Genomic DNA, 26083 nt, shown 5'->3' on the forward strand with positions numbered 1-26083 from the left:
GCATGAAATGTTAATTTTTTTTATTTCCATAATTTAACATACGAAGAAAGCAAAATTTCAAACTCAGACTACTGGAATTAAAAACAAAAACACCACATAATAATGGCATGACAGGTACAAAAATGTGCAAGTTTCCATTCAGTTTTTATTAATGCAAAAGGCTTAAAGAAGCCATTTCTGAACACTAACCACAAAGCAGTTGGAGCTTCATCAAAGAGCTCTGGGGACAACGTCAGCCAGACAAGCCTGACAAGGAGACAGTCAAATCTAACCACTGGCAGAGATAACCCATGCTCTGTCCCTGGCAATGTTACCTTGCAAGCCCTATTTTCCCCTGGCAGCTGCAGAGGGATTACATTTTTATGTACTCCTGATTTTGTTCAAGCAGACACAGTCTCACAAGCCACATTATTTTATTACAAAACGATGTTCCGGGTCCCAAAGAGCTTACACCAGAGGCTGCCTTGGCTCTTTCCTGACAGGGAATTTTCGTTCAAGTGCTCTGGGTAGAATTTCTTCAATGATTGTACTGAAAACTAAGAAAGGAAAAGAATTCCAGTCCCCACCTTGGAAAGGGCCTTGCCTGAAGGCAGGTTCTTGCTTGGGAACCTATCCTCCAAACCTCTCTCTTGCGGTAGGGGCAGCTCCAGAGGACACTTTTCACCAGTCACACTACAGCCACAACCCGTCTACGGGTCCTATGAGGACAGGGGTTAGAGGAACTTGCATCCACACAAAACGACGCCTTTAGAAAGAACCCCAGGTAGGGAAGAAAGCCTCTTTCAATGCAAACCATTGTTGGGATTGCCACAGATCCCACCACGTTACAGGGAAAATTCGGCCTCAGTTTTCTGGTCGGCTGCAACAAAACAAAGGCAAGAACAGTCCTTGCGTTCCCATGTTGCAGCTTTACAGAAATGCATTCTCAAGAGGAAGCGAACAAAACAGGAGCGGGAAAGAAAACCACACCCACACAAAAGACACCAACAACAGACAATTCAAAATTCACAGTGGAGGACATACTCCTGTTCAGAGCACTGACCCTGCCTGGCACTCATGGAACATCAGCTCAACAACGGAATTGGAAATCCCCACATCACAATCTGTCCTGGTGTGCTGTGTCATAGAATCCCACTATGGGACAAAAAAAATGTATTTTAAAATGTACTTCTAACGATGATTCTATTCAACACATCCAAAATATCGAGACTAGAGATGTTCAGGGATCGCCTACCATGATAAAAGTTTTATTTGCTAGCCAGGAGCGTCCACAGATTTGCATGCAGTAGCAAACATAACGTCAGTCACATATGGAACTGGCTACGATATCTAGTCCAACCTTCCCCACAGTGGCAGAACTACAACTCCCACCAGCCCCAGCCAGCATGGCCATACGATACTGGGGCTGTTGGGAGTTGTAGTCCAAACCATCTGGAAAGGGTGCCACTTCGGGGTAGGTTGCACCATACAAAAACGATTCCCAGTTTTCTCACCTTTATCACATTGGGGAAACTATTTCACTTGCCCATACAGATGAGTATGCAGCAGGAATCCAACGGTTGCTTCAGGCACATGTTCGGCAGCCCCCCACCCTCTACTTCTCCAGTTTACAGGCCCAGGGTTTTATCACAGGCAACTGGGCTGACACCTTCTGCTTCTTGCTTCCTCCGATGTGGGGATGGCAGAGAAGCGAGGGCAGCACAGATTTCACCCCTGGGCTTGCCCGAGTTACCATCATCTGCTATATTGATTGGATGCCAGAGCAATGCTCATTCTGGAGGTAACAAGAAGGTATCCCAAAGGGGCATTTGAGGTACAGAAAGTGCAAATTTTAAATGAGAGGGAGGCGAGCCATGAGGATTTCAGCCATTAAATCTGGCCCAAATTATAGGCACTGCAGACACACAGCAGCTGCTGTTCCCTACGGTAAATGCTCAAATAAAAATGGGGAGGGGAAGAGTATCCCAGAGCACAGAAATTTCCCAACTGGGCAGGGGGAGGCTAAGCTTTCCTGAGTGTGGCTACCAATTGTCACTGGCCGCTCACCAGCTTCCACCTGTCAGGATCCAGTACTGTATTACTCACCAGGCTATACAGACCAGTTGGTTATTAATCAATTGTTCAACTAGATGAGCTAGGCAATGCTTGGCCCCAAACCTATAATTTTTCAAGTTAAAAAGAGGAGGAATCTAAGAGTCACAGCATTTGCAGGCGGGGAGAAGAGACGATGCCGGGATGGGGAGATAACCCAACAAAATGTGGCGCACTTTGCAGCTGAAATCCACTGGTGTGTCAAATACCGAAAGGTTCAAGTCAGCAAAAGGAACATAGTGAGGAGGGAAAGAGCTGGGCTGAACTCATGCTACCTGCTATCCCTCGTCTGGGGGGGCGGGGATGAACAATTACAGCCATTTCCCAGGGGAACCTCAACCCACAGTGTCCGTACCACGCATCTTTAAAACGGGTCCACATGCAGCAAAGAAAGTACAAAAGTGCAAGTTGTTATGTTGTCGTGGGATCTCCCAGGAGAGATTCTGGCTGACTTGAGACAATTTCGATCAAGAGAGCGGCAGAGGATCCTTGACTGGTTACGGAGGATGGAAAAAATGTTGAAATCTTGTTTCACAAGTGCTGCTTGTGAATAAGCTCTTCCCCCTGCTGCCCATTTTACTCAAGCTTTTTGGTCCTCCTAGCCCCCTACGACATCTAGGGGTGGGGGGCACAAAAGAGCAGAGTGGCTGAAAACCCAATGCACACATACATTTGGAAGTTCTTTAAATCCTGTTGTCTTTGAAGGTGCATTAGCCTTTAATCTGCCCCACCCATTTTCCCCAGAGGATGTTAAAACAATGATTTTCAGTGAGGCTGCAAGGCGGATGACAGAGCCACCTGGCTGTGTTAAAGGGAAATTAGAAGCTCTCCTCCCCAGTGCTTAATGAACTATCTCTACGGCCATGCCAGACAGGCCCGTAAACAAGAGCTGATCGTCCGGGGATCGGAGCAGAGTGGTTTCATATGGGGAAACTGATTACGTGCCTTTCCAGGCACACTGAAGCGCTAAAGGACATGGGCCGTTCCCAGCCGCCAGCCCACCCTCAACTGCCTGATGCTTGCTCCTGCTCTTCCTCCTTGGCAAAGAAGCTTTCTAGGTCTGTCAGTTTCTGGATCAAGAGAACGTCTAGTTCTCTTCCACCCAAGGCGGCCTTCTGAGCCCGGGTGGAACCGCCCATCATTTTGACTCGGCTGCGTGCTCTCCTCTTCCGGGGAATGGTGAAATCTTGGAACTCCAAAATCCGCTTCCTCTTTTGCTGGCTGACGGAGATCAAGGACCCGTTCTTCTCCTTTGGCTCCTCAAAGATGGTCTCCAGACACCTGGGAAGGCCAAAAGTAAGCTAGCTTAGAATGTCACTAACTGCATGACATCTCACGGACCACAGGAGTATCAGGAACAGCCCTGCTCTGAGAGAGAAGGCAACTAGAATGACTAAACAGTGACCTCCTGTGATATCTGTGATTCTAAAAACCTCATATCTCTGCCACACACAGCTAAGCTGTACCTTAAGAGTTTCTAACCACAAACCAACCCTTTTTTAGAAATCCAATCGCCATCATCCCGTTGCTAGGACACTTCCCAGATGGTTTCCTGCTGGCATCTAGATATCCAGGCAGAATATCTTCCAAGCCACTCCACTTCTAAGCCACAGAAGCTAAATCTAGTATATTTCCTCATATCAGTGTATATTTAGACATATTTTTCAGCGTGAAAGTGGGTATGAATACACTTCTGCACATCACAAAAAAGGCAATGTAACTGGTTCTCATTAGCTCACTACTTTATGACTACCCCCAGCAAAACAGCTCATGAACAAATGAGAGCTATTCAGTTTTCTGTGAATTCTCTTTGTACAGCAGATTAACATCCTGGAACTCAGCTATGGAGGCTTGCTATTCTGTCCCAGGATGGGTCCAGAGAGAGAGCCCTTCCACTGGTATATGTAAACCAACCTGGTTGTAGGGGGAGATTTGTAGTTCTTGTTGGTGTATATTTCTTCCAAACTGAATTCTGTCTTCTTCAATCTGGAAGAATGATAATCGAGATACATCAGAAACAGCTGTGATCCATCAGATCTAGTTACTGCTGCGTTTGGTCAGAAGAAGAAAAAAGGAGTTTAAGAGGCACACCAAAACGTTAAGAGATTTGGGATACAGGTTAAGCACACAAGAAGAGCCCTGCTGGGTTCAGACCAAGTGGCCCATCTAGTCTGAGCACAAGAACATACATTCCTACCTTTTCGGTCGGGGAAGTCCCATGGGGGTGAGGTTGGGATCTGGTTTAGGGATAGTCTTTCGAATCCGGATCTGAGATACTTTCTTTGGCCTCTTCTCCAGTTCAGCCTGGTGAAAAGAAGAGGGTTATGCAATTACAACATGGCTTCAGATGCTACAAGCTCCAAAGAGAGGCATTCCACCAAGCTGGCCTCTGGCTCAGGGGTGATTATCCCATTTTATCCTCACAGAAATTACGGGACAGGTTGGGGCAGGGGGAGAGAAAGGAGACGCACACATAATTTGCCCAGAGATATCCTCTGAGATGCACAGCCTGAGGCTGATCTGACTCACTGCCAAACCTGGCCCCCTGTGGCAGCTACTGCTCGGCTGACAGTCCCTCTTTACAAGACTATAGATCAGCCTTCTCCCAATCTGGTACCCTCCAGATATTTCAGACCACAATTTCCATCAGCCCCAGACAGCACAACCGTATGATGCTGGGGCTGATGTGTGGTGGTCAAGGCCAATGGAAGCTGGAGCCCAAAACATCTGGAGGGCACCAGGTTGGGGAAAGCTGTTGCACACATTGAAAAGTGGCATACAGTGGTACCTCCGGATACGATTTTAATTCGTTCCGGGGGTCTGTTCTTACCCCGAAACATTTGCATCCAGAGGTGTGCTGTTCTGTGCAGGTACAGGCGGCAGTAGCCCGCTCTGCGCAGGCGGAAACCTTTCCTTTACTTCCAGGTTTGCCATGTGCGTAGCCCAAAGCATTCGTATCCAGAGTGGTTCATATCCAGAGGTACCACTGTATTAATTCTTACAAACAACCCTACAAAGTAGATCAGCCCTACCTCCATATTATGACAGGTGTGAGGAGATAACACAGCTGAAAGGTTAGAGACTCCCATTCTTTTCCCACTAGGGTAAATCAAAGATTATTTTTTGCTTCCATTCCCTCCCCCCACTACTAAACATGCTTTCACCGACACACATCTTAAATCAAGATATATACCTGTCAAGCAATGGGAAGCACCATTCACCCTCCTACCAACTTGTGTACCCGCCTTTCCTCAGGACATCACTCACCTTTTCAAGCCGGCTACCAGTCTTGGGCAACACAGGGACAGGAACGTCCAGTTCGTCCAAGGGAATGACCGGAAATGCAGGCACTGGAATTCCGAGAGGAGGACGTGCTGGCTCCAGAAGTGAGCAAGATGCATGTAATGATGAAGAAAATGAAGGTTCCAGCCTAGGAGGAGGACAAAAGAGGCAGTGAGTGTGTGTGGGAAGAACAAGCATGCTGATTAAGGCCAGGGATTGATGATGGAGACAGCATCAAGATTGGTTCTGGTGGGACAAGTCAAAGGGCCAAAGCCAGTGGGGAGCTGGGGTTCATGGTCATGGCCGTAGCTTAGCAGTAGATCATCTGCTCTGCAAGCAGAAGGTATGTGTGTGTGTGTATGTGTTCTTAATTTATATACCGTAGATTCCGGCGTATAAGGCGACTTTTTAACCCCGGAAAAGAGGATAAAAAGTCGGGGAGCGCCTTATACACTGGGTATAAGGTGGGCAGGCTCCGTGCCGGGAGAAAGCCACCCGGTGCGGAGCCCACCGCTGCTGCTTTGGAAGCAGCAGTGAGCAGGCTCAGCTCCACGCCGGACGGCTTTCTCCCGGCGCGGAGCTGCCCAGCGTATTAGGCGACTGGGCTTATTAGACGACCCCCCCAAATTGCAGCTGCCAATTTGGGGGGTTGTCTAATATGCCCAGTTGCCTAATATGCCGGAATCTGCGGTAATTGCTTAATACTAAAATAGGCTTCTCAACAGCTTCGGAACTATAAACTCAATTGCACAACATTATAACATGAACACCCACCACAATAAAACAATCCCAATGAAACATCAAAATATAAAACATCCATGATTAAAATATGCAATGAAAGAGTTGGGTGGTATATAAATACCAACAATAAATAAATTTGAAAAAGAGGGCCAACTGGGAGAGCAGAGGCCAAGGATCGAAGAGGCAACAGTGATATATGCACTGAGCGCCCTCCTCCAGGGTGTTTTAGACTACAACTCCCATCAGCCCTGCCTGCACAGCTGGGAGCTGCAGTCTGAAACTAGCTCAAGGGTGCCAGGGTAGCAAAAAGTAATGCTGGGCAGGCATAAGGACATAGGAAGAGTCCTCCTGCATCACGCCAACACTCAACACTTCTAGGGAAGAATCCAGACGCATTTTCTGCAATGACTCCTAGTCAGAGACAGACACAGTTTCAGGCAAGGTGTAAAATTGACCTAGAAAGAGGAGATCCTCAAGTCAAAGGCTCCTTTGTGTGACGGGGGGTGAGGGGTGGGCATGCCCCCACTTACCTCACAGCATCAGCGACCGTGCTGGGGTCATCCACACACTGGTCAGGCACCTGAGGCAACATGGCAGAGCTGGTTCAGATAGGAGAGAAAGCCACAGAAAAGCAAAAGTTAGAGCTGAATCAGCACAAGTTACACTCCAGGCAAGAGGGGAGAAAACATTGGGCTCTCACTCTGCGCTTCCTGGGGCCACTTGTTTCGGAGACCCCTTGACTAGGAGGAAGGGTTTCGGCCTGAGAGGCAGAAGCCAAGAAAATATGAAACAGGAGGGTGCTAGGTTTAGCCTGAGAGGCTGGAAATCATTTAAAGAAGCTCCTGATGGTTTCAAAGCTACTTTTTTTTTAAAAAAAGAGCAAGTTCAGAACATCAGCCTTCCTCAACCTCGTGCCCTCCAGCCTACAGCTTCCACCAGCCCCAGTAGGCAGAGCTGTTGCTGGCAGAGGCTGGTGGGTTGTAGTCCAAAACACTTGGAAGGCAGCCGGTTGTGGAAGGCTGAAGGAAGTTGCAAAGGAAGCTGAGCGCTAGGGGCATGTAAGGCTTCCAATCAAGGCTGCGACCTTTCATTCCCTCGCCTCATCTTAAAAGGTAAAGGTACCCCTGCCCGTATGGGCCAGTCGTGTCCGACTCTAGGGTTGTGTGCTCATCTCACTTAAGAGGCCGGGAGCCAGCGCTGTCCAGAGACACTTCCGGGTCATGTGGCCAGCGTGACAAGCTGCATCTGGTGAGCCAGCGCAGCACATGGAACGCCATTTACCTTCCCGCTGGTGAGCAGTCCCTATTTATCTACTTGCACCCGGGAGTGCTTTCGAACTGCTAGGTTGGTAGGCGCTGGGACCGAACGACGGGAGCGCACCCCGCCGCGGGGATTCGAACCACCGACCATGCGATCGGCAAGTCCTAGGCGCTGAGGTTTTACCCACAGCGCCACCCGCGTCCCCTTCGCCTCATCTTACTGGAGCACTTAATTGGAACAGCCACAGCAGGAGAAAGTGAGAAAAACCAGAGAGTCCTGAAAAAAAGCAGTCCTGAAAGCCTTTGAATGGAGCAGCCACCATACATGGACTTAAGAAGCCATCCAAGGAGATACTGGAGAGCTGGACAGGGTTTGAAACTGCAGGAGAACTTTTGCAGTTTTGAAATACTGCACCCATTCGGATTGCCCGTTGTGGGTACACTGGGGATCCGGAGGAGGTTTGGGGTGCAGGAGAAGGGAAGATGCAAGCAGAGCTTCACCCTTCAGGACTCGGAGCCCACCTGCAAGGCAGCCCATGCTTGGTGTGCAGGATGGCCAGAGAGGCTGAGACTGGCCTCTGTGCCAGTAGAACTGGATGAGGATTAATGACGTGTCCTAAGGTGGAAACCTCAGCTGATCCACACCTACCACTCGCTGACATTTTGTTAACAAAACCGCATGTGAAATGGATTCCCAATATTTTTTTGCCATTTGTCCTTAAGTTATTATTTTAAACTGTGGCACAGTAACAATAGTTGTACATTGCAGAACCACCTTCAGTTCAGTAACGTAGGAAGGCAGCATACAAATTAAAGACCAGAGCCTCACACCAGCATCTTTTCCAAGCCTGTAAATAAGGTCAGGGAGGCCCCAATGCGTTAAGAGAGATTCCCTCACAGCGTCTATGGAATGCTCTCCACAAAGAGGCCCTCCAGGTACCAACCTTGTCCAGGCACAGAGGTGTCCGTTTTCCTTGGCATTTGGACATATCCAGTGATATTATATTGTTTAAAATGGGGTGGCTTTTTAAAAAAGCAACAAACCAACCACATGGTTATGCAATTTTATTACTTGCATGCCAACCACTTCAGGACATTTTAGTGGGAACCAATATAAAGGTAAGGTAAAGGGACCCCTGACCATTAGGTCCAGTCGTGACCGACTCTGGGGTTGCAGTGCTCATCTCGCTTTACTGGCCGAGGGAGCCGGCGTACAGCTTCCGGGTCATGTGGCCAGCATGACTAAGCCGCTTCTGGCAAACCAGAGCAGTGCACGGAAACGCCGTTTACCTTCCCGCCGGAGCAGTACCTATTTATCTACTTGCACTTTGATGTGCTTTCGAACTGCTAGGTTGGCAGGAGCAGGGACCGAGCAACGGGAGCTCACCCTGTTGCAGGGATTTGAACTGCCAACCTTCTGATCGGCAAGTCCTAAGCTCTGGTTTAACCCACAGCGCCACCCGCGTCCCCAGGAAGCAATATATGGATTTAATAAACCTTAAAGCCGAACTAATTACTGCAGAGCTAGGGGAATGGGGTGGGAAGCCTCACTAACAGAGGCTCTTTTCTGCTCTGACCTGCCCCAAACAGACCCTCACTGCATGGTGAAGTGTTGTTTTTTTAAATGAATGGTTCTGGTGTGACTTGCCCTCGGATATAGCCATGAAAAGCGCAGGAGGCGATCAAATGCCTTCAATGCCTGGGTGTTCCTTCTAAGCCTTGGCTTGACCACTGTGGGGTTCAGCCGGGGGGGGGGGCGATTCCCTCTGCCAACCTGCTTCGTACACAGAGGGTAAGATAAAGCAGTAGAGCAGATCTCGGTCTTAAAAGGGCCTGCCTCTTTCCAAGACACCGAAAAGGGGAGGGGAGCAACCCACGGTACCTTGCTTTTAGCAAAAGGATGTGCAGGAAACTGCTCCACAATCTCCACCATAAGGTCAAGAATTTGGTAGGTAGAGAAGTCAGAGGAGTGACAACACACAGTTAAATCCAGCACTCTCTGTCCCTCCAAAGCGGTACATTTCTCAAGATGGCCTCACAATGATTCTGTATTTTCTTAGAATTGTATTCTATCAGCTCAGGCAGCTTTCTTCAGAACAAAACACAAGCACCTTCATTTGATAGTAAGAGAGTTACAGATAAAACTCACTTTTTTACGTTGATCCTCCCAACTTGCTTTCTATATGCTGAACATTGTCAAAATCTTGACAAGTACACAAGATTAAATATTTGTGGAAGGACACAGTTTGGTGGCAAAAGCTCTTGTTTCGTATGTAGAAACACCGGGATGTCATCCCAGAAACCTGGCTCTTATGTAGGACTACTTAGAAATATACTTTAATAATCTCCCAAACCTTACAGCAGCCTACACCAACCTGGTGCCTTCTAGATGCTTGGACCGCAGCTCCCATCTGCCCCAGCCAGCACAGCAGTGCTGGGAGTTGGAGGGTACCCAGAAGGCAGAGGCTGCTGCCTTAGAATCACAGCAGATCACAGCAGAAAATGCTGTGCTTGAGAGTTCCACTAGGTATTAAACAGCTTCTTCACATGTTCTGCTAAACCCGTTTTAAAAACAGGTCAAGGAAGGCGAAAATACCTATTTTTAGAGTTTGGTTAGTTCTTAAAGTTCCTCTTTTGCAAAACAACAGGTAACTGAAATTGTCTCACAGCTGAGCCATATGCAAAAGGTTTATTTCCTCCCAGTAGGCATAGCAATCAACTGCTTTATCCATTTTTATTTCTGGCCATTGAAAGCACAGAATCGGCATTCTGTTAAGCAAACCTACAAGGTATTTCCTTTGCTTGACAGACAGATGCAGCAAGTAAGCCCCTAAAGGGCGAGGTGGTGAAGTGAATTGTTAATTTTTTTTCAGAGGAGTGGGACAAAAACCCAATTAATAATTTTAGATCACACCCCACTGCCTTAGAATTACAAAAGCCACAAGTTGAAGAGAGAATACTACTTCAACTTCCTTTGTTTAATTCTGTTTTTAATTCAGGTAGTCAACATTTCCTGCTGACTTTTGGTGATGCCCATGGAGCAACATTTACTTACAAATTCCCCATGCTATCCTGCTCAAAGCTCTATCTCTGAGGCGCATGTGGGTTGTTTTCAGTAAGGGCAAACACTCTGAACCTAGGCCAGCCTCTTTCCCTACCTGGTGCTCTCTAGTTGCTTCAGACTACAACTCTCATCAGCCTCAGCCAACCCAGGTGAGACGGGAGTTGTAGTCTGGGGCAGCTGGAAGGCTGGGAAAGTCTGGCCTGCAGGACCCATTATGGAAGTCCAAAGTGCTCCGTAGTTCCGGACTCTGAAACCTCTCCTACCTCACACCTCCGGGAGCTCTGCCACCAGATTCTCACCTTTCCGACATATATATTCTGGCACGTGGTGTGGGGTGTGTGGCCGGGAGGGGAGAAAAATGAGAGTTAGTGGAGCAAATAAACCAACCAAGCCTGGCTCCGCTCCAGCTGACAAGATGGCGCTCTGCAGGGGAGGCATCTTGAGTGAGCAGGTCTCGCCAACGGCAGGCACACACACATGCAAGGTGGAACGTGAGCCCCCCCATAACCTCCTGCAGTTCCTAACGCTGTGCTTCCCTCCCTCTGCAAGAGACAGAAAAGAAATAGAATCCCAAGAGTTGAAAGTGACCCAACGGGCCTTCTAGAGCAACCCCCTGCAATGCAGGAATACACACACACAGCCGCACAAGATGGGAGTCTCAGAAATAAGGGGGGGGGGAGCTTTACCTGTTCCCGAAGCCCAGCCTGGTGGTCGCAGAAGTGGCTGGCTGCCACTTGCAGTGCTTGGAATGGAGAGGAGTGAATTCGGAGGGACGGTTGGGGGGAGGACTGTGCTGGCTCCATATGGACAGAACTCGACCCAGCGAATAGGGCAAAGAAGAGAAGAGGTCAGCTGACGCAGAAGCGGAATGTCTTAACCCCTTCAAGCCCTGGGCGAGCTGAAGTGCAGCCAGATTCTGGACCGCTGGGAGGCGGCTGGTGAGGCTCCTTCTTCTGGTCCAGATCCGATAGCAGCCGGGGGAATAGAGGGCCAAGACGGTGTGGAGGCCAAGTGGGGAGCAGCCTGCCCTCCTCCGCTGAGTCATGATGGCCTCGCTTTGCCAGCTCTTTGCCACGCCGAGAGAGGGCAGCGGTGTGGTGGTGTGCGATTCAGCAGGGATCCAGGCATCTCTCTGGACTGGTGCGACGCGGAGGCAGCTTTGAGGCAGGAGGAGAGAAAAGGTCCACTTGGAAGGCTGGAAGCCGTGGGCCTCCCCCAGAGCCAACCGGTGGCTGTTGCTAGGGTCGTTGTGCTGTGCTGTCAGCCCCGGGAGGTTCCTCGCTGGGCTGGAGTCCAATTTTATATGGAAAGTCACAGGGAAAACAGGGGCACTGAAGGCCAGGGGGGAGTTATTATTGCCCAGTTCCAAAAAGAACAGGTTGGTCAACTCCAGGGGATAAAGTGCCAAAGATTGAGAGGTGAACATCTTGAAGCTGCAGCTGCTGCCGTTAAACCATGGAGAGTTGAGCTTCAGGTCCACGCAGGAGAAAACTTCCAAGAGCTTCTTATGTCTGAAGTGGCTGTACTTTTCAGGGACAGAGAGGAGCTCTGTAGAGCCCAAGAGCTGGTTGCGGTTTTGAGGGTTTCCCGGCAGTGCCAGCAATTTGTTAGCCAACGCTGACAGCTTCCTCAAGAGCGCCGGGTCTTTGGTAAGTTTGCTAAGCCTGGGGCTGTCCAGCAAGCTGCTTTGGCTGCCTTGTTGCTTTGGCATTTGGTCCCTGACTGTGCCTTCTCCTTTGTTTCCTGTAACAGTGAGCTTTGGGGCAAAACAGACAGAATCTGTGAGCTGGCACTCAGGCTTTAGAACAATCGCAGAGGGAGTCCTGAAGGAAACAGAACTTGCCATTAGGTGACTTTTTCTTGCTGTTCTGAGCTGGTCCGGCCTAGAAATCCTGACCCAGGTTTTTCCCAGCTGCCTCCTGAATGGAAGAGGTGATCTTATTCTGCGAGTGCATCTGAGGGAACTCCTGCTTCCATCGTAACTAAAGTGAAAGGCTTGTGGCAACATGCAAAAGACTACAAGGACAGGACTGTCATTGGTGGCTGATGGCCGGCTTTGGCTCCTGAAACTCCCTAGGCTTTGGCTTTTGGCCTCTAGGTAGTCCAACCCATCAAAGTCCTTGGCTCTCTTTGGCCTTTTCCACCCCCTGAAAGTGCTGCCAGGACTTCCATTCTCACTGACCTCAACTCTGCTCCCCGAAGCAAAAGCATGTGGCTTCACCACCATCTCACGGTAAGAACTGCTTAAAGGTGGTGCAAGGCAGAAGAGTCTCCGTTTCAAGAGGTTTCTGGATTTCACCTTCACTTTAGCTCTTCTGTCTTGAACAACTGCACCACAGGAGGCAGCAGGCAGAGCTGGAACTTCCTCCGCCTCCTCTTGCAAGGGTTTCTGGGTAAGCATCAGACAAACACCTGATTCTGAATCTCTCGCCTTCTCAACGGGTATTTCAATGACCAAGAGATCTTCCAATGGCTTCTTTCCGTCTCCTGCTGGCTCCTGGGTGACCTCTGCAGCCTGCCAGCTTCTTCTCTGACTGCTGAGGCGTTTGGGGGAAGCTTCTAACCTATGACCACCTGAAGGAGGACAAGGCAGGATGCTGCTGCAAAAGATTTCCGGAGACAGTCTTGTGGAAAGTAAGCATTTAGTTTGCAAAGCATAGTGCACGTTCTTTAAACGCCGTCGAGCAACAACAGTTGGCTTTGAAGGATCTCTGATTCTGCGAAACTTGGGGTTGTGCAGCAGTCTGCTAAGTTGCAAAATGTGCTCAGGTAGTGGGACAAAAGGCGGCTGTGTGTGTATTTCAATCTTGAATGGGAATACAATTTCTTCTCGCCCTTCAGAAAACCTCAAGCCTTGCAAGAGAGCTCCAGGAGAATCTTTAATGCCTGGAGGGTAAACTGTTACCTCCGTTTTCTCAGTGGGCAGATTGAGTGCTCTCTGGTTACCTTCCAAAGACTGTTTCATCTTTTTTGAGGGGTTAGGACTGTCAGAAATAATTGATATGATGTCTTTTACTACTTCCGCTCTTCGCTTGGTACCTACTGCACAAACGGACGTTTCCTTGCTATCTAGAGGAGAATCTCTGGGCGTATTTTCTTTAACAGAACAGCTTGCCTCTTTATTCTCTGAATTTAACAGGTTAACATGTTGATAACAGAGTCTACTGAGAGAGAAGCCGATTGTTCCAGGGTGTTCTTTGGGAAAAGGACAACAGCGACTACATGGAGGAAAAGACGGAGATGTCCATGGATCATCTTTCTGAGACAAGCAGATGGCTGGATTCTGAGCAAGCTGCACTCCGAAACATATACTTGCCAAAGTAGGCACTTCTTTGTTCTCCAGCGGCTTTGAACACACTCCCTCCATACTTTTCTGACAGTTTACAGAGTTTCGCTGGAAAAACATTTGACTAGGAGATGAGGCAGGCCCACTACTACACTGTAAGAATGCTTTTTCATCTAGGACCTCGGAAGGACTCCTGCTGACTGCCCCAGACGCAGATTCATCAGTTGTTGCTTGAGAAGCCTGATCATTAACAAACCCTATTGACCTCAGAAGTTCAGAACAACATTCTGAATGCGAGTCGAGACTTTTCAGTTCTACGGACTCTTCTTTCAATGGATTGCCAAGAGATTCTGACAGCATTTTAACAGATGAGCAACTGCCTAATGTAGTTCGCTGAAATGTTTCTTGAATACTCTTTTCTTCTATTAAAAGCAATGGAACTGGAGCTTTGCCGTGGTCCCTCTCCCAACACAGAGAGTTATTCCGATTACAGTCAACAGATTTTTCAGTGTCTTCACTTGAGGTCACAGCCTGCAGAGTGTGATCCACCTTTTGCTTCTTTGAGGACATCAAGGGAGGCTGCTGGCATTCTGAAACATCTTTTTCTGGGGATTCATTTTTCTGATTCAACAAAACCAGTCTATTAAAAGGAGGATTCTGATGTGGAAAGGGCTGGACTTTTGCCTGACAGATTGTTTCCCCTGGCTGACCTGGATTGTCAGCACATAAATCCTCCAAGGGCAAAAAATCAGGCTGCTGCTCTGTGTGACCTGGGAAGCTGGAGTGCATGGCAGTCTTCATACTGGAGGGTTCAGGTGCAAAGGAGGAAGAGGAGTGGTGGTCTTGATGCTGCCTTTGTTTTTCCTCACCTTTGTCTTTTACAAGTTTGCCAAGTTCAAGGCAGTTTGTTTTGCCAAAATCTCTGTAATCTGCCAGTTTCTCATTTCTCCAACTCTCACCGCATGTTTTTACACTTTCAGCTGCTCCCATTCCATCAGATTCAGCCACCAGCGAAGCTTTACCTAATTCTGGGTTTGAATCTGCAGGGAAAACACTGGCGTCAACTTCCAACGCAATGTGTGATTTCACAGAAGTATTGTTGCCATCAGACCTCTGATTTCCAGCTGCCACATCTGACACTTCTGAAGCTTCAGGAGAAGCTGCATCCCAGATTCTTCCAGCATCATCTGAGTCATCACAGGGATGATGGTCCCCTGCCTTAACAACACTGCCAGGCTTCTCGGGAGGGACACCTTCCCCGGCAGATGCAGAAGAGTGACTTGCTTTCAGTCCATCAGATTCTTCACTTTTGCTTTTGAGAACACTGTTGCCGTCAACATCATCATTAGCAGCTAAGCAGATACCTCCCAATGAGGTGCAGCAAGTCTCAATGGCAGAAGACAGGTCGTTCATGCATGGGTTCCCAGGACTATATGCTTCGATTTGCGCCATTTCCTGATCAGCTGGCTTCTGCTCTGTATCCTTCAACATAAGGCCTGTGCTTTTCATGGATGCTTCCCTTGTTGTAATACAACTCCCAGAATTCTGACTTGGTGAAGGTGATTCTTTCTTGGTGTGAAGTATGAAGCTGGTGCTCTGCAGCTTCAGCTCTGCAGGGAATTCTTCTCTGGGCAAGCTGTCTAGTAACCCGCTGCAATTTAAAGTCCTCTCAGTTTGCTGGGCAGAGGAGTAATTGTCACACAGTTGAGCTGTTGAGGGTTTTTCTTCTGAGTCAACATCTGCTATGGTGGTAGCACACAGGTGTGTAGCTGAAGGGCTCTTTCGGATTTCTGTCTTTGGACCACTGTGGGATCCCATCTGTGGTTCATGTCCACCTAATCTGGAGCCACAATCCGAAGAGTCACAACTGGTGGGATTTGAATCATTGCTTGTGCTGCAGCTGTTCTGAATGCACCCAATGTTTCCCACTTCCGCCATGAGAGACCTGTTTTCTTCTCCCCCAACAGCCATGCTTATGTCACTAGAAGCACATTGATGATGCTTATCCTTTTGGATGCTGTCAACCTCTATAGAGGCCAGACTTAATCCATCTTCTGGATGTGCAGGTGAAGAGGGAAACGTGTTTTTGGCCACTGAAGACGATTCTGCAAAGCTGTTTTCCTGTGGCTGAGAATTTTCTTGAATGTCTTTCCAGTAACACTGAACAGCACCCCTTTTCTGGATTTCAATAGCTCCCTCACAGGTCAAACTGTAAGCGTGGTCCGTATTTTGAGCATCCACCTCCTGTTCTTGGTTGCTTTCGCTGGACATCTCTTCATTGCTGCACGCTGGGGACAAAGTTTCATCCGTATCCGGCTCAGAGGCCCATTCTTCCAGCAGCTCAATTTTTTCACAGCTCCTCAAGTCTTCCTCCTGCATTTCACAGACAATTTCAAAAGCATCCATGTTCTCTTCCCAGAGTATGTTTCCAAGCTCCAAATTGCCTTCCAAGTGATGTCCTGAAGCTTCAGGGGCTGAGTTTGACAGCTGAGCAGCAGTGGTAGTCCCACTTTGCAAAACTGGAGAAGAGCTACTGTCATTAGGCACGTTTGTCTTATCTTGCATGGAAGCTGGATCGCTGTCAAGGATTGGGTTCGCTTCCACATCTCGATTGAGGGACTTTTCTCCCGCAGCTCCTGAACTAGGAAGGATACACTTCGTTGCTGACAAAGCAACATGGGAGATTAGAGCTTGACAATTCTCTTCCACTTCTTCGTCTCCCTGCAGTAGCTCTCTTGCTGAAGCATCATTCTTGGCGCTCACAGGTTCTAGAGAGACTAAAGTGTTGCTTCCTGAAACCTCAACTTTGGCCATGACTGTGTCTACCTCTGAGGACTCACTGCTCTCAGGTGGGACACCTGCAACCTCTCTGGCACTGTGCTCGCCTGCATGACTAAACAGCCCATCAGTCCCCTTCGCCTTCATACCTTGTGCTTCTTGCAGGAGGTTTGACAGATTTTCAGGGGTCACCTGCACATTTGCTTGGCTTTCATCTGCACAAAAGAGAAACGGGGAGGGGAGGAGTTAATGTGCTACATGCCTTATTCATCCATTATTTTTTTAGTACTGGAAGAATAAGGTTATAACCAACCTTAGTTGTAAGCAGGGTGGATAAAAATCAATGATTTTTATTTTTTTTAATAGGCTTTTTATATTTAAATTGGCTTTTTTGATTTAAATCAGCTTTTTTTGATTTAAATTTGATCTGTCTAAAGATAGTTTTCTATTAAGTTAAATTATAGTCCAAATGCTATTCATCAGGAAATAAGGATTTGTTTTAAGTTTTTTATGTGTGCTAAAACTCAGTCTAAGGTTTTTTTAAAAAATAATTTGTTTAACCACATCAGTTACCAAACATGGATACATATGCTATAATATTATTGTTTAGTTAAATAAACTGTTTAAATGATTATTTTTCTCTTTCCAATAAAGTACAGCAGAAAAGTTGCCCCAAATGTAATCAGTTAACTTATTAAACCGCACAATAATTTCATAATTATCTGCCTATGTATTTCCAGTAGTATTACCAAATCAATAATTTTTGATATAACTGTAAAAACTACTCTGAAAATTTATTATTCCAAAAATGAAACCTTCCTCTGGTTGTAAATATTAAGATGATTACCAGCAAGAATGAGTGTTTCTGTAAAAAAAATGATTTAAATCAAGGGGGATGTAAATGCAATAAATAATTAAGAAGTAAATAATACTCAACGGGTGACCTGAGAGGCAACAAGAGCAAGATAGCAAAGGAAGCAAATAACCAGTTCGCAAGTAACTAATAGCCAGACCAGATCAACCCATTTTCTTGACTTCTTAACCCCAGCCTAACTGGTTCACACAGAAAGGACTGTGGGGTCCTTTCCTCTGCTCAGTCCTTTCCCTGAGCAACAGTATTCGCTCCAATTTACTCCAAGATACCCACATGTTAATTCTGACAACGAAAGTCAAAAGCCTGCCAGCACAACTACTCAGGCCTTGTAGAGACAAATGCGATCTCAGCTGGGGCTGGCTCACGGGCTCTCTGTTAGGGCTAGAACTCTGAGGAGGTTCTAGAATTCTGAAGGCACCACTTTGTTTGTGACGAGGATAAGGGTGAAACCATCTCCAATCTCTCTCACCTGGTGTTAACATCATAGAACTTATACTGCCTTTTGCAGATTAAACAAAGCGGGCCCCCACAAAAGGGTTACGGAGCTGAAATCTCTAGTGGGTACATTTATGAGCCCCTCCTCCATTGTTTGGCCTCAACAGGTATTAATAAAGTTATACTGGCTCTGAACACAGAAGTTCTCCATTTAGCCAGAGAAATGGGTAAATTGAAGCTTTCTCTCAGGAGGGAAAAAGAAGCCAAGTTACTCTACTTTATCATGTAAAACAAAATGATGATTAAGACAGTGACCTGAATGGTGAATGGTATTTCTGGAAAGCATTGGAATACACTGCTTTCCTTGTCAGGGAGATGGAAAACCATACCCAGGTATGCCGTAAAGGTAAAGGTACCCCTGCCCATACGGGCCAGTCGTGTCCGACTCTAGGGTTGTGCACCCATCTCACTTAAGAGGCCGGGGGCCAGCGCTGTCCAGAGATACTTCCGGGTCACGTGGCCAGCGTGACAAAGCTGCATCTGGCAAGCCAGAGCAGCACACGGAAACGCCGTTTACCTTCCCGCCAGTAAGTGGTCCCTATTTATCTACTTGCACCCGGGGGTGCTTTCAAACTGCTAGGTTGGCAGGCGCTGGGACCACCGACCTTTCGATCGGCAAGTCCTAGGCACTGAGGCTTTTACCCACAGCGCCACCCGCGTCCCTCAGGTATGCTGTAGGTGACCATAAAGAAGCACTCTCTGCCCCGGTCAATGTGGCCAATGGTCAAACACCCTCTCATGCTCTGTTCGCAAGGCAAAAACCGTGGCAAGCTGTAAACACTTCCTAAAAACCCATCTTTTAAAGCAGACATTCCTGGGCTCACACTGTTTTGTTTTATTAGTTACTGATATTCAAACTGATTCAGTCCCAAATGGACTATCCAGGCAGGGTGAAGCAGCTTGGCCAAACAAATTACCTGGGTTCTTCTGCAAGCCTGCTGCTTCAACATTGGAAGGGCTTGGAAGAAATCCTCTTCCCATGTGGGTTAGCCAAGGTTCTTTCTGAAACAAAAACACACACAATGCCAGCCATCAAAGCAGTAGCAGCAGAGACAGAAGGGATTAATTATTACTTCCCCAAACCTTCCCCAAGCAGTGCAGGTGTTAAGTCTGCGGAGAGAATCTGTCTCCAGGTATTCTTCATTAAATGTGCTAGATTCTTTCTAAAAAGATACTCTTTCTCTACACTTATTTTGTGCTACCAATCCACTGGCACCTCACACGGGAGCAAGGTGTCAAAACCAACCTGCCATGGATAGCGCTGCTTTATTCTACTAATAATCACATTACGGATCTTTAGTTTCTGATTTTTACGAAATATTTGCACCAATGTTTACACTCACCGCTTGGATATTTTGACAATAACGAAGAACTAAATGGATTATTTCCTCCCAGTGTACATACAGACCCAAACAGCTGCCTGCTCTTTTGAAGGAACGGCTGTGACTGAGTGGTAGAGCAGTTGCTTTGCATGCAGAAGGTCTCCGGTTCAGCCTTCAGCACCTCCAGGTAGGGCTAAAAACATTCCCTGCCTCCTGAAACACTGGAAAGCTGCTTCGAGTCAGTGTAGACCAGGGGTGTCCAAACTTTTTTCAAAGAGGGCCAGATTTGATGAAGTAAACATACGTGAGGGCCGTATGTTTGATGAAGTAAACATACATGAAGTAAACATACGAGTTGTTGACTTTTTTTAGGATTGAAGTTGTTGAGCTTTTTATTGGATTGCAAATAAACTGCCACAGAGGCTGGATTAAAGCAACCAGCGGGCCACATTAGGCCCCAGAAACAGACTTTGGACATGCCTGGTGTAGACAATACTGAACCAGATGCATTTGCTATAAGGCAGGTTCCTATGTTCATAAAACATAGAATTAAAATATCCATCACAATGGAAAATTTTAATACCACCACCAAACAGATTCCAAGAAGGAGATGCCATTTCCTTCAGAGCAGTATGTTTGCACGGGGACAAGATACAACAATGCCCTCATCTAAACCCTTCTGTTCTCTAAGCTGTTGTTTCCTTGACAGGTCTACTGCATTTGAGCTAATTTAATTTGTTTTTAAGAAGCCAGTTCCCATTTAACATACTTCAGACGAAGTATAACACTAGCTTCATACCTTAGAATATTTTAAAAAGTAACTTGTTATGAATTTTAAACAGACATATGAGCAAGGCTAGTTCACAAGGCCAGTACAAAGAAACAAGAATTCTGAAAAGAAAATGGGAAAGAGAATGTGCTGTTTTATACAACAATGAAACATAACAAAACACAGTTCTCCACTAGCTGTAGATTTTATATTTCAAGACATTCCATTAATAGTGGCAAGCAATATAACTTCATGATTTAATGGAAGAGGACACCCAGTAATGCACACAGGCTGCAATCCTCACTAACTACACCCACTGACCTAGGAGTTATTCCCATTGAACTCAAGTGGGCAGAGGTGGGTTATTCTGACAGGTATAGGATTGCATAGTCAACGTTTGATTAAATACATGCAGCAGTTCTTAATCTGATATCAGCCTGTACAACATCTCCAGTATTTGGAACCGTTCCATTTCTAAATCCTCTGTATCTTCTTGTTGATCTAACGCAATTGCTATGTAACAGTTTTCTTCTAACACTGACACAACAGGCAGATCCCTAAATCTTTCCTCATCTTAACTTAAACATATTTCCCCACACATCTCTTTTCCAGAGAAGTGTCATGTTAATCTCTTGTGAAATAGAGGTGAAATAGAGGCTAACAAATTTATTACGGCCTTCAAACCAACACCAAATGGCCCTGGTTCTTACCTCTCTTAAGCAACATATTTCCTTTGAGGCTAGATAAGACTGTGCAAGCCCTTCCTTGTCAGCAACACTCCCCAATTCCTTTGTCCCTCCCGTGTCTTCCCTTGAATGTTGGTGACAAGGGTCCAATTCCATCACATCCTCTTTGGGGGTATCATCATCCTCAGCCAGATGTCTGGCTTCTGCAGGCTCTTGAGGAAGCAGATCCATCAGCCCAGGGCAAGAGGCTTTGCCTGTGCAATCCAGCCTTTCAGCAGAGTCCTGAGAACAAGTTTTCAACCCATGAGTCCGGTGGGGCTTGGATGGCAAACTGCTACATGACAGCACAAAGGTTGATGCTTCGGGTTTAGCATCAAGTACAATGGTGGGATCCGACAGAGCTGCAAGGTCAGTGGAGAGGGTGACTGGCAGACTCGTGTAGAGTTCTTGCACCACAGCAGACATGGAGGAGCTGAGAAGGTCAAAATGGCTTTTTTCCAGGGACTCCACACTGGCAGTGAGCATCAGGACAGTTGGACCAGCCACCTTTCACAACAGAAAAAGACAAGTGAGCAGAAATAATATTAGAAGAGCCCCCTGGATCAGGCCAACCACCCATCTAGTCCAGCATCCTGTTCTTACAGTGGCTAAGCAGATACCTATGGGAAACCCACAAGCAAGAACCAAGCACAAGAGCACTCGCCCATCTTCTGGCTTTCAGCAACTGGTATTCAGAAGAATTGCTGCCTCTGACCATGGAGGAAGAGCATAGCTATCACAGCTAGTAGCCATTTGTCTAACCCTCTTTTAAAGCCATCTAGGTTGGTGGTATCCATCAATGCCTCCTTTGGGAACAAGCTTTATAGTTCAAATATGTGCTTCGTGAAGAAGTACCGTATTTTTTGCTCTATAAGACTCACTTTTCCCCTCCTAAAAAGTAAGGGGTAATGTATGTGCGTCTTATGGAGCGAATGCAGGCTGCGCAGCTATCCCAGAAGCCAGAACAGCAAGAGGGATTGCTGCTTTCATTGCGCAGTGATCCCTCTTGCTGTTCTGGCTTCTGAGAGTCAGAATATTTTTTTTCTTGTTTTCCTCCTCCAAAAACTAGGTGCGTCTTGTGGTCTGGTGCGTCTTATAGAGCAAAAAATACGGTACTTTCTTTTACCTGTCCTGAATCATCCTACATTCAGCTTCATGTCCACAAGTTCTAATGTTATGAGAGGAAGAAAAACTTTTCTCTATCCTCTTTCTTTCATGCAAGGCAAGGTGAACCATCCTACCATGCCTTCTTCCAACGTCTGTTTTTCCAGGCTGCTAATGATCAAGGCCTTCATTATGGCACAAAGTTCTCACCCCTGTCTCCACCTTGTCTTCTGTGCTCCAGTTGCTGATCCCCTCCTTTAGAAGCAGCTCCTTCCTCACATTCCATCCTGAAATTCCCACCTCACTTCACCCAGCTTGGGGAATTTTATCTACTAGAGGAGGAGGAGTGGTGGGGAAAGAAAAAGAGAAGGATTTGGGGTGGAAATGTTAGGGTTCTCATCCAAAGGTCTCTGGAATTCTAAGGCACTCAGGATTCCCTACTCACTTCAAAATTGGTGGAGGCTCAGAAGGTGATGGACCTGAACCACCTTCATGGAGGCACCATAGCACAATAGTAGAGCCATAAAGGCCATAATGAATATATTCCATCTCCATGGTAAGAGGCCAAAATGCTTCTGAATGCTAGTTACTGGAAACCATAGGATGAGAGGGCTCTTGTGTTTGGGTCCTGCTTGCTGGTTTTCCTTTGGGGCATCTGGTTGTTAACCGTAAAAACAGGAGGAGGGACCAATCCTTTGTCCTGATCCATCACCATCTTCTTATGTCTTATGTACAAAACGCCCCCACCTGAAACAGCCACCAGCCAGTGTCAACAATACTAAGCTAGACAGACCAAGGCTCTGACTTTGTATAACTCAGCTTCCTATGTTCCTTTTAAATTCAGCCCATCATTCAGAACTATGAGGACAAGAATATATTTTTGTGTACGCACCCGTAAGTTCTATGGCAGAGCATCTACTCGGCAAACAAAAGTTCTCAGTTTTAATCCCCAACAGCACCTCTGGTCTGGGCTTCAAGAGACCTCCTACCCATCCCAAGAAACCCCATAGCTGTCAACGTTTCCCTTTAAGGGAAATTCCCTTATTCCGAATAGGATTCCTCGCAAGAAAAGGGAAAAGTTGACAGCTATGAAGAAACCCCGGAGAGCCACTGCTGCCAGTCTGTGCCAACAATAATGAGGTAAACGGACCAATGCTCTGCCTCTGCAGAAAGCAGCTTGGTATAATCCTGCTGAAATCTCTTCTCCGCAACACTTGCGAGCCTTGTCGGATTTTCTACCTGGTTGCCCTTAGCTGACTAAGCCCTCCTCCGCCTGGGGGCCCACGCCAAGGCCCAGAAAGCTGCCCTGAAAAAGCTCCCTTTCTCTGGGAGGCTCGCCAAAGCACTTTCGGTGGGCGAGTTCAGGATGGGACCCTCAGAGGATCCTCATCGTCATCACAATATTCAGTCATTTATTACCCAAGGGTTTCCTAGCCACCTTCCATACATTTAAAAACATATATATAAATAAATTACATTCTCCACAGGAGGAGCCTGAGTGGGGGGATGACCCCAAAAGTCTTATTAGCTAATTAACTAATTAAGCCCCCCCCCCCGCCTCGAGCTGTTTATGCCATGCTGGAGCGAAGGCGGGGTATTGGGGGCGCCTCCTAACTCCCCCCTCCGTATTACTCTTCCGGGCCTCCACTCGCCCTCGCCCCCTCAAGTGGGGGGGGGCTCCGCCCCGGCGTCTTTTCCCCCCCTTCTTCACCTGAGCGCTGCTCCGCAGGCCGCAGCCGTCTCCGCTCCCTCCGTCATCGCGCCGCTCTCCCCCCTGCGTCTCTATGGGCAGCGCCGCTTCCTCATCCGGGAAATCAACCTGCGCCACCATAGAGAGGGAGGCGGGCGGAAAAGCGCGCGCGAGGCTCCCGGATGAGGAAATCAAAAAGGGAGCCCAGGCGCGTGCGCTTCGTGCGGGGAGCGGGTCCGCCACGCCCCCCTCTCCGGTGCTGTGGGTAAGTGTAGCACGAGAGCCGTCGGTTCCCCTCAGCCCAAGAGCACGGTCGGTCGCGGGTAGGCATGAGTTAATCTACCTCTCCCCCCCCCTCTTTTGGGGGGTTGAGTGCGCTCGCCCTCCTTCTTTCGCCATTGGGTTGGAGGCTGAGTGGACTGTACTATTCCGGACCACGGGGGACGGCCAGAAATGTAGTGTTAATGGGTCTCGCATGGTTGTTGTGGAGATTAAGTGAGGACGGGGAGAGCCACGAGCAAAGGGTGGGATATAAATGCAACAATAAATAGATGATAAATGACAGATTCCCTGCAAGTAACAAACTATTACGCCAGGAAATATTATCTCATATGCTGAATTACTGTTAGATTTTTTAAGTAGGGTAGCTTTCACAAAAGGGATTCCCACCCCAAAACAAAACAACAAAAACACTCACCACCACATGAAATCTGAAGGGGGTATAGATGAAACTGCCGCTCCAGGAATTTGCACAACACACCCCATTTCTTGCTCTGGGGTAGAGGTGGAAGTGCCCCTGTGTTGGTGCAGAGTACAGTTCCTGCGTTGCCACAATGCATAACTTACTTTGTGGAATTTGCTGGTACAAAATGTGAGGATGGCCTTATTTTGAAGCTGGGCTGTGGGGTTGTTTTCCTTGAAATGTAGATTGGATGGCAAGTGGTTTTGAATGCTTTGCTCGCTTATTTTGCAGAAATGCAAGACCTTGTAAAAATGCCTGGTGTCTAATAACTGAGAAGAACAAGAATTCAGGATGAAGACCAGCAAGGTCTACAAGCTCGTCATTCACAAGAAAGGCTTTGGAAGCAGCGGTCAGTAGCCATGGAGGTGGTGGAAATGCCCTCAGGGCTCTTTGTGTAAAAAGTGCAATAGAATAATCTCTATTGAAATAAATTCTTTGCTATCTGGAAATGCTGCAGGTACTTCTAAATAGTAAAACAGCCTTGCAGATTTATAACCCCGCCTCCCTAATTTCTTCCCCCTTTCAGATGATGAGCTTGTGGTGAACCCCAAAGTATTTCTTCAGATCAAGCTGGGAGACATTGTGGAAATTGCACACCCTAATGATGAGTACAGGTGAATCCTTTTGTATTTGGGCTTTTGCATGCAGCAATTTGGGGGCATGGTGCAGGAAAAGGGGCCATCTTTGCAGACTCCGCCAAATGGTTGGCAGCTTTGAGGTAGGTTTGATGAAGGCCTCAAGCTTGACAAAACTAAAGTTGACATTTGTGAAGGAGTACTGCATGTGTACCGCATGTACAGTGGTACCTCTGGTTGTGAACGGGATCTGTTTCAGAGGTCTGGCCGTATCCCGAGGTTTTCACAACCCGAGGGTCACTGTTCTGTGCATGCATGTGGCGAAACCTGGTCTGATACTTCCGGGTTTGCCGCTTTCGTAACGTGAAGTTTACGTAACCAGAGGGTTACGTAACCCTAGGTGCTACTGTATTTAGTTGGTTACAGATGCTGGCTGTTACCCTGCTGTGTTTGGCATTGAGGTAAGAAGCTCCAACTCGATGGGGCAGGATGGTATGTTAGCTATTACTCCAAGATTACTAGGACACATTCAGCTAGACAATACATATTAGAATTAGTCTTAACGTCTTTCGACCTCTTGGTCATGTCTTTCACTATACAGTGAAGTATTTGAATGTTGATCTATATCTCTTGCTGGCTCAATGGGAAACGTGTACTTGGAGGGGGGTTGTTTTGTGTGACCACCTTTAGCTGTTGTTGCTGTATGTTTTTAATATTTGTTTATTATGTACGTTGCCTTGATGCCTTTGTGTAGAAGGTAATACATAAAGTTATTCTATATTTTTTAAAGTTATGCTGTGCTTTGTAAGTGCACAGAAGACATCATGCACCAGTTCCTTTAAACTCCTGACCACTAGAGGTTCTGGCTTCATAAAGAACCTTGGCCACATCTCCTAAACCATGAAGGACAGAGTGTTGAAAGCATGGTCTTGCTTGGGTGGAGATTCCTGTGGTTGGTTGTTGTTTTCCCTGGGAGGGATTTGACTGCTGCCCTACCTTGTGCAATAGAAGAATGTCCCACTTCTAATCCAGGAGTTTACCAGGCCTATGGAGACACATCTCAGCTTCTTAGAGTATGTTGTAGAGTCCCAATTCATGCAGCTGTTTATCTGTCTTGTGTTCCAGCCCTTTGCTCCTGCAAGTGAAGTCACTTAAGGAGGATTTACAGAAAGGTAGGGATTTTCTGATCTTTATTTGGGTGCTCCTTAATGAGTGCAGTATAATCAGCCAATAGGGTTGTCTGCTGTCAATCATCTCTCCATCTAGGGAGTGACAAGGTCTCTGTG

General features: G+C 47.2%; 2 protein-coding genes across 14 annotated transcripts in view; one reads left to right on the forward strand and one right to left on the reverse strand.

Annotated features, from left to right (window-relative positions):
* Positions 1-5: 5 nt before the first annotated feature.
* Positions 6-23636, reverse strand: PRR14L (proline rich 14 like). Of its 3 annotated transcripts, none has more exons than XR_014505965.1 (9): positions 23502-23636; positions 20672-21193; positions 18788-18872; positions 7585-16716; positions 6645-7213; positions 5359-5521; positions 4289-4395; positions 4006-4077; positions 6-3372 (listed from the first exon to the last, which is right to left on the reverse strand). XR_014505965.1 is itself a non-coding variant. In XM_083417501.1 (9 exons), exons 1-9 carry the CDS (start codon positions 23619-23621, stop codon positions 3096-3098), a joined length of 7008 nt encoding a protein of 2335 aa, XP_083273627.1. In that variant the 5' UTR covers positions 23622-23636; the 3' UTR covers positions 6-3095. The 3 variants fall into 3 exon arrangements, 2 of the variants coding, with proteins under 2 accessions (XP_083273627.1, XP_083273628.1); XM_083417501.1 differs by having other exon boundaries at positions 6645-6713; positions 11124-16716; XM_083417502.1 differs by lacking the exons at positions 18788-18872; positions 20672-21193; positions 23502-23636 and adding an exon at positions 17649-17754 and having other exon boundaries at positions 6645-6713; positions 11124-16716.
* Positions 21149-26083, forward strand: part of DEPDC5 (DEP domain containing 5, GATOR1 subcomplex subunit) — a 57270-nt gene continuing 52335 nt past the window's right edge. For 4 of the 11 annotated variants that reach the window (XM_083417529.1, XM_083417537.1, XM_083417535.1 and 1 more), the window contains exons 1-4: positions 23621-23745; positions 24454-24571; positions 24749-24836; positions 25923-25969. In XM_083417529.1, the coding sequence (XP_083273655.1) occupies positions 24514-24571; positions 24749-24836; positions 25923-25969 (193 nt within the window). In that variant the 5' untranslated portion in view covers positions 23621-23745; positions 24454-24513. Of the gene's footprint in view, positions 21216-23620; positions 23813-24451; positions 24572-24748; positions 24837-25922; positions 25970-26083 lie in introns of those variants that run through there. The other 7 variants (XM_083417532.1, XM_083417538.1, XM_083417536.1 and 4 more) reach the window with 4 other exon arrangements.

This window comes from Podarcis tiliguerta, assembly GCF_965153285.1.
Source record: "Podarcis tiliguerta genome assembly, chromosome: 16".
Classification (NCBI taxonomy): domain Eukaryota; kingdom Metazoa; phylum Chordata; class Lepidosauria; order Squamata; family Lacertidae; genus Podarcis; species Podarcis tiliguerta.

Excerpts from the sequence above, each read along its gene's own strand:
- PRR14L (XM_083417501.1), bottom strand. The coding sequence starts at position 23,621 with ATGGTGGCGCAGGTTGATTTCCCGGATGAGGAAGCGGCGCTGCCCATA. Across the intron at positions 6,714-11,123 it reads AGGCTGGGCTTCGGGAACAG|CTCTGCCATGTTGCCTCAGG; the intron begins GTAAAGCTCCCC and ends TATCTGAACCAG. Across the intron at positions 4,078-4,288 it reads GGACTTCCCCGACCGAAAAG|ATTGAAGAAGACAGAATTCA; the intron begins GTAGGAATGTAT and ends TCATTCTTCCAG.